Raw genomic sequence first — 7,813 nt, 5'->3', positions numbered from 1 at the left:
TACGATGATGTTCTGCTTGTCCATGTTTATTAACAGTTTCAACAATTAAATACTATAAATATAATATTAGATCAATACTATTATCATCTTATTTAAAACCTACTGGATCTGACTTTCCGTTCATATCAGCAGCAACAAGATCAACAGCCTTGATAATATTCAATGCAATACGATCACCGTCCTTGAGTGGCATCTTGATTTTTCTTTATTTTTTTTTAAATTTTTTTATGAAATTTGATGAACTTTTTAAATCAATCGACTTTGGTGATGAAAATTTACATTCAAATTTGCGGCAATATTTTACATACTTCTGAAAATGTATTGAAAAATATTGTAAACTTCTTTGAAAGTATTTAATGTATTTAAACATTTTTAACTTGCCATCTAAGGAAATTCTAAATCCGTTCCAACACACCTTTCAATTCCTTTTCGTATCTTTAAAAAATGTCCAACTTTCTTTTATCGTGTATGAGATTGGCGGTTCTGTGTGTTATTATCAGTTTGTCTTTTCACACCACCACACAACCAGCATTGGCCACAAATTCTACATCTTTCTACCGATCAGAAACTCTCTATTCGAAACCTTTAGTCAAAGATTTAACATTGCAAAATGTTAATGCTAAAGAAGCATTCTTGCTTTCTCCTTCAGGTATTTGTGCTGGTCAATCTGATGATTTGTTTATTTCTGACAGTAGTAGACATGTAATTTTTAGAATGTTTAGTAATGGAACAATTAGTTTATTTGCTGGTATTGGCTTTGCTGGTTATTCGAAAGATGGATATTCCGCATTGGATAGTTTGTTTAATTCACCTAATGGAATTGCCATGTCACCAAATGGAAATTTGTATATTGCTGATAGCCAAAATGACAAAATTCGTATAGTTTCTAATGGAATAGTTTCATCAATTGATGGTACATTTTCTAAACCATTGGGAGTAGCTGTTTCTGCTAATAATTTAGTTTACATTGCAGGTAAGTCTATTAATCCAATCAATTTTATTTTAATATTAAATACTTATTCGAAACTTTGAAGATACTGGAAATAATTTAATTAAAAAGTATGATCCAACAACAAAAACCTTGACAACTATTGCAGGAGGTGGTTATTTGGATGGAAGTTATGATGGGGTTGATGCACATAACATTATTCTGCAATCTCCAAAGAATATTCATGTTGTTTCGAATGGAAAAGACGAAACTGTTTACTTTACAGATGAAGAAAGATTGAAGAGTGTTGATAGCAAGGGAAATTACAAAATAGTTGATGGTGGAATAGGCCAATCCAACTTGTAAGTTTTACAATAATTTCAAGATCTAAACTAATCTTTCCAGATATGGAATCTATGTTGTTGGCTCTGAAATTTACACAACTTCCAACACAAATCATTTCATTCAAAAGAAGACTATTGGTTCATCCGATACTCTTCTTTTCATTGGTCAAGATTCGAATGGAAATTACACTGGTGATAATTTGAATGATTCCTATTCACAAGTTTCGTTTTATGGACCTAAATCAATTCTTGTCAAGAACTCAATTATTTACATTGCAGATAGTAAGAATAATTGTATCAGAAAGGTAGATACCATCAATAAGATTGTAACTACCATTGCTGGAGGTTTAATCAATCATGCCTTTGGAGAATCTATTCCAGCATCTCAATATTATTCAGAAAATCTAGTTTCTAACACTTTCTTCTACAAGAATGAGTTGTACTTTGTAGAGGGTACAAATATTCTAAGAAAGATATCCAATGGACTCATCAAAACAGTACTTGGAAGCTCACAGAATGCGCTCACCGAAACTCTTCCAACAAGAATTTACATTCAACAAATGTCTAAAATTGGGATCTATGAAAATGGAGATATAGTGATACAAATTTCTGGTAGCAATAATTTTGCTCTTTACAATTTAGAAAGTCAAGTTTTTACAAAATTTTCTTACGACACAAATGTTGTCATATATGGAATTGCCACTTATGGAAAATCATTTGCAGAAGGTTTATTGGCACTCAGTTTTGACAGTACAATTGCGATCTATAATGGCATTTATTTTTATTCTGAATTACTACACACCTCTTTAATTTCTATTAATTTGGAAAATGATATTTTACAAATTTATTTCGTGAATTATCAGGAAATTTGGAAAGTTAAGGTGAGTGAAATGGAAAATGCCACTCTTGTTACCACTCTCCCTTATCCACCTTATGCACTGCATACAAATAATGGTAAAATCTATGCTAGTGACACTTCAAGATTATACGAAATTGAAAATGGAAATATTAATAGAATTGCTGGACTGCCAGTTTACAATGTTTCTGGAAATATTTTCGATTATTATGGCTATAATGGAGAAAATAAGCCACTCGATCAAACAGCTCTGTAAGTTTCCAATCTAAATTTTCATATTTCTTACAATTTTCAAAGGCATATTACCAATATTGTTGTAAACAATGGAGATTTGTATTTAACTGCCACAAATTACATTGGAAAAATTTCAAATTCTCAGTATCAAATATTCTTAGGCATGCCACCCACAAAATCATTGGGTAATCTTTTTTCTCATACTTTGGATGAAGAAAATGGAGTAGTATACTTTTTGGAAAATACAGTAATCAAAAAGTTTGATGAGAAAACAAAGCAAATCAATTCTCTTACAGATTCTCTGATTCTCGCACAGATTGTGTCCAGTACCTCATTCCCTCTTCTCTCATTCCGAGGAAGAACCCAATCTTCTCTTCAATATTCGAAATATGATAAGAAACTCTATCTTGCTGACTTTTGTAGAATTTTACAATTAGATCCATTGACAATGAATTACAATGTGATTGTTGGAGGAACTGGTTGTGGCCAAATAACTGATAATACTGCTGCTTCAAATGTCAAATTGCCTGTATTATTTCATTTTACAATCGATTCGAATGGAGAAATATACTTGTATACGATGCAGGATATATTCAAGATGGACAAGAATACTCGTGTGATTAGAAAGCTGTTCAGTTCAGATTATGCTACAAGTCCTGATGGGCCTGTCACAAATACAACTAAATTCGGCTATTTCTCATCAGTTTCTGTTAAGATTAATTCGAATGGCCAAGTTTCGTATTATTTCTCAACTGCAACTCAAATCAAAGTCATTGAACAACAATCTAATGGATATTATTTGAGAACACTTGTTGGAAATGATGTTTCTGGATATAATGGAGACAATATGCCAGCACTTCAAACTTCATTTCAAGGAATATCTTCCTTTTTTTTAAAATCAAATGGTGATATTCTAATTATGGAAGATAAATTAGTCAGAATTTATGTTAAAAGTGAGGCAATTGTCAAGATTATTGCTGGAACTCCAAATCAATCCTCATCATTCTGGCTTCCTGATAGAGATCCAAAGGATATTTCATTTATGGCATTGAGGGGATTGGTTGTCAATGAAAAGACAAGCGACATTTATGTTAGTGATAGAAATTCCGGCATTAGAAAGTTTAAGAATGTTGTAGTTACCAGTAGTCCTTCGATTTTTATTGAACCAAGTAGATCATCTAGAATGGTAGTTTCCGGATCAGGTAATTTAATAATTATGGAAATTATTGCAATGATGATTGCATTCCTACATTTAATATTGTAAAATTAGAGAAATTATGTACATCTTTATAATTGTAGTGAATATATAAATATTATAGGATTTCAAAATTAAACATCTCCTTATATAGAACTTGGCATGTATCTCAAATCCAAATTTCTTACATAAATTTTACCAGTCGATTTCTTTCCGTCTTTGAGAGTAAAGTGTCCTGATCCAATTTCTTTCAACTCCTTGAAAGTAAATACACAATCTCCAATCTAAAAATAATTAATTTCCAAATAAAGCAATTTCTAAACTTACAAAATCACTATCAGTGGCACTATCCCAATCATAAACTGACATTTTCAATTGTTCATTGTCATTACCATTACAAAAACTCTTAAAAGTCATTCTGAAAGAGCTCCAAATTGGATCCAAATTCTTTTTAATAATTTCTGATTTGTAAATATCAATAATTCTTCCATTAATTTCTCTTGAAATTGTAAAGAATGGATCTGATTTTCCAAATAAATCCTTTCAATTTTTTACATTTAAAACATTTGTAATATAAATTGAAAAATTACCTTTTTTGCCAAATCACTTCCAGCAAATTGTAAATCAAATTTGTAATCCGAAGCAATTTTATCCTCAAACCGAATAGTAATTGTGGAACCAACGTCCACATCCTGCTTATCCACCAATGTCAAATTAATCACTCCATTCGTTGCATGAGCAAGTGTGGAAATATTCACACAAACCCTACCCAAGAAATCTTCATGATCCTTATAATTGGCAAAATAGGAGTGATAGATTGAAAAGGTGAGAGGAGTAAGGGAGGAGACTGACGATTGGACATAGGATGATCTGACAATGGAGAGTGGTTTCAAGTAGGTTGGATTGTGATTGGCCTTTTGAATTTCTGTTCTGTCCATCTCCTTCGAACCATCTCCATTATTGTTGTCCATGGAGAGGACACAGAATGTGTCCATCTTGGTGATGGAATTCTTATTGTTTTTCAGGTCGTGACAAACAATGTGGAAATAAACTGTCTGATCGTAAAATTGATCCTTGTCCATTGATATGATGAAGAATTAATTGCTTGGTATGAACTATTTTGTTTTGAACTGAACTTGTCAATCAACAACGAACAGTTTGTTACTGACTTTTACTGTCAGTGATTCAGTGAGTTTAAATATGAAATCTTGGTGAAGAAATTGTTCTAAATCTCTTCTTTTGAAGTTTGTTCTTCCTTTTCAATACGTATGTAAACATTTGCCATATTCAAATGCCACAAAAACAAACTCAACCAGAAAGATGAACATCCATTTCGTTTTCTTGTGTCCAATTTCACATGTGTCTTGTCAATTTCCTCTGAAAAACAACTTCTCCAATACAAACAAAAAAACAAACTCTTTGAAAATGGCAATAAACAATAATGAGCAATAATAGCGAGAAATGGAATCAATACAATGACAACAGTACAACCAATCATTATGAATGACAAGATAGGTAATGATATTGTATCTATTTCGAATTCACCTGGTTTTTTTTGAGAGAGGCAATATGTGTAATAATCTTGGTATTTGCTGGGTTGACATTCCATATCGAGGCAATCATAGAAATAGGTGGAATTGAACATGGTTTTACCTTTTTGAATTCCATAGCTCTGTATTTCATATCGAAAAGAAGACATGTTGAGTGGATACTTGTCATAGATGCAATTCTTCTCTTTCATGCAACATGGATATGAAAGGGGATCTCCACTCATTGTGAAATTACACTCAACAATATCCAATTTCTCATTCAAATGATCATTATTAGAAACATTACAATAAACACAAGTTCCATTCAATGGTGAAGTGTTAAATAATTGAATAGTTTGTTTGGAAATTAACTTTCTATAACAGACAAAATCTTTGAAAGTGAAATATGCCACTGGAATGAAAATTATTGACATGACAAATAAGAATGCAATCAGTAAAAGAAATAAAAGAAAAGGAGGCGCTGATAAATATTGAATTAGTGAAGTATCGAATTTCAAGAATTTCTTCTTTCTTGTTTCTATTAGATTGGATTTCAAAGGAGAAGAAAGTTGCTTAATTTCCTCTTGATTAGGATAATGATGAAGAATGAATTTCCAATACAAATCGGAGGAAGCCAATTTGTTTAATCGTTTGTTCACCAATGAAATGTTAAAATTTGCTTCTCTATCCTCCTTGATGTTTGTATATTCAAAAATATTATGGAATTCATCATCACAAAGTCTTTCAAGTGGTGCTTGATCAAGTGTGGAAGATTTGGCGAATAGTTTCATCTTGTGGATTCGTATTTGTTGGTATTTTTTTCGTTTGAGAAACAAAATAATTTGGGCCCCAACAGCAAGCTGAGTTCTAAAGTAATGGATGTTGATTATTTAACTGGAGAATTATAATAATTTGATTGGGCCAAATACTGTGCCGGTTAGGTTTCTTCATTGAGAAGCCATTAAACAAATTACAGAGAAATTTTTGATAGTAGTTGTGTGGTTTTTTAGAACAGATGAATACCGATGATAGCTCAGCTGGTAGAGCATGGGACTGTAGCAAGAAAAACTGTCATCCTGTGGTCGGCGGTTCGATTCCGTCTCATCGGATACTTTTACCACACAAAGCAATTAATCGAATTTTTATGACACTTCTGCTTATTTTACAGTTTTGAATTCTATTAGATCCACCTAACTCAAATTTTCTAAGCGAACATTCCAAAAAGAAATTGTACTAATATCAATTTATATACAATAATTGAGAATCTTTGACTTTGATTATTCAACCACCTCTCAATCTCAATACTAAATGAAGAGTTGAATCCTTTTGAAGATTGTAATCACCAATAGTTCTTCCATCTTCCAATTGTTTTCCACCAAAGATGAGTCTTTGTTGATCTGGTGAAATTCCTTCCTTATCTTGTACTTTTCTTTTCACATTTTCAATTGAATCATTAGATTCAACTTCCAAAGTGATAGTTCTTCCAGTGAGTGTTTTGACAAATAATTGCATTATGTTGTTCGTTTTGTTTTTTTCTTATTGTTTGATTTCAAACCACCTTCATTGTTTTTTATTCTCATGAAAAGAAATTTATATTTTAAGAAAGTAGTTCTGTTCTGATCAGACTTGCAAAACAAATTCTGTCATGAACTAATTTTTGTTTCTAGACACAAACTTGGTTCATGTTTTGTAATGATGAATGAGCATGTTGTTTATAGGAAAATAAAAAAAGGATTATTTCAATAAAGTTATCAGTTTTCAAAAGCCAAAAAGACTACAGCACCACAGGTTCCCAAGTTGTCTCCAACCTCAGTACTGATGTGGCTCGACGATGCTTAACTTCTCAAATAGGACGGGATGAGGTGCATTCATCGTGATATGGCCGTAGCCATTCAATTACCTTAATAAAGTGAACAAAAGGCAAACATCGTCGATAAGATCTTTTACTCTTCGATTACTAATTTTACTAAAATTGCAAAGGAAAAAGAGTAATAATTGACAAATTGTTGCCATTCATAATCATAAAATCTGAATTATAAATGAATTTCCTTGGTCCAGTTATTGAAAATTGAGATTGTAATGATATTGATCGAACCCATCTCCTTGATTGACAACATGAGCTCATGATTACAACAAATCATTGAAATCAAAATGTTCAATGTTAAGGGTGGCCAACAATAATGGATACAATTATATGTGAAACAGATTACAGAGCTAATGATGAGGATCAAAAAAACAACAATAATAAAATAAATTCAAGCTAAGGGTCTGATGTTATTTCCAATATAGATAAAATGACCCCAGGATTAGAAGTCCTGTTCTCTATCCAACTGAGCTATGACGGCTTATATTCATTGAGAAGGTCAGCCTTACATTGTGTATAATATAAACTTAAAGACATCTTAAATCTTAATTGATTAATTGATTCTTAATTCGTCATTAATTGATTCTCCAGTGATTGATGGTACGATGAAATACCCAAACTAAACAGAACCTCTCTTTTCCCAGTATTGTTTTTAAAACTCGGAATTGAGGTTGCTTATACAACTTAAGTATATCGAAATATTCATAACGAATCTAATCTTTAGTCAATAAGGTTGAAAACAACCATCTTGTAATGGATTTTGCGGTTCTGTCATCTTTTAGTCTTAGTTTTTCAAAAGCATATCCAATCTTGGCTTCATCATCTCCATTAAATCTAATCAATGCATCCAAAACATTCTCCAA

The 7,813-nt window shown here is 31.7% G+C and overlaps 3 protein-coding genes and 1 non-coding gene across 4 annotated transcripts; 2 read left to right on the top strand and 2 right to left on the bottom strand.

The window, feature by feature from the left end:
* Positions 1 to 444: 444 nt before the first annotated feature.
* Positions 445 to 3,687, top strand: NAEGRDRAFT_82237 (uncharacterized protein; the record flags this gene model as incomplete). The annotated part of the gene is made up of 4 exons (XM_002669127.1): positions 445 to 973; positions 1,035 to 1,290; positions 1,334 to 2,380; positions 2,426 to 3,687. 4 exons carry the CDS (start codon positions 445 to 447, stop codon positions 3,624 to 3,626), a joined length of 3,033 nt encoding a protein of 1,010 aa, XP_002669173.1. The 3' UTR covers positions 3,627 to 3,687.
* Positions 3,688 to 3,703: 16 nt separating this feature from the next.
* On the bottom strand, positions 3,704 to 4,639 carry NAEGRDRAFT_75953 (uncharacterized protein; the record flags this gene model as incomplete). The annotated part of the gene is made up of 3 exons (XM_002669087.1): positions 3,704 to 3,841; positions 3,885 to 4,097; positions 4,148 to 4,639. 3 exons carry the CDS (start codon positions 4,637 to 4,639, stop codon positions 3,704 to 3,706), a joined length of 843 nt encoding a protein of 280 aa, XP_002669133.1.
* A 1,469-nt stretch (positions 4,640 to 6,108) lies between these two features.
* On the top strand, positions 6,109 to 6,195 carry NAEGRDRAFT_t826. Its single transcript has one exon. It is a non-coding gene; the product is annotated as a tRNA-Tyr (tRNA).
* Positions 6,196 to 6,367: 172 nt separating this feature from the next.
* NAEGRDRAFT_44880 (uncharacterized protein) lies at positions 6,368 to 6,598 on the bottom strand (the record flags this gene model as incomplete). Its single annotated transcript, XM_002669086.1, has 1 exon — positions 6,368 to 6,598. One exon carries the CDS (start codon positions 6,596 to 6,598, stop codon positions 6,368 to 6,370), a length of 231 nt encoding a protein of 76 aa, XP_002669132.1.
* Between the last annotated feature and the right edge of the window lie 1,215 nt (positions 6,599 to 7,813).

Source organism: Naegleria gruberi, assembly GCF_000004985.1.
Source record: "Naegleria gruberi genomic scaffold NAEGRscaffold_87, whole genome shotgun sequence".
Taxonomy (NCBI): Eukaryota; Heterolobosea; class Eutetramitea; order Acrasida; family Naegleriidae; genus Naegleria; species Naegleria gruberi.
Note: the sequence above shows the minus strand (reverse complement) of the source record. Positions and strands in the feature narration are given on the sequence as shown.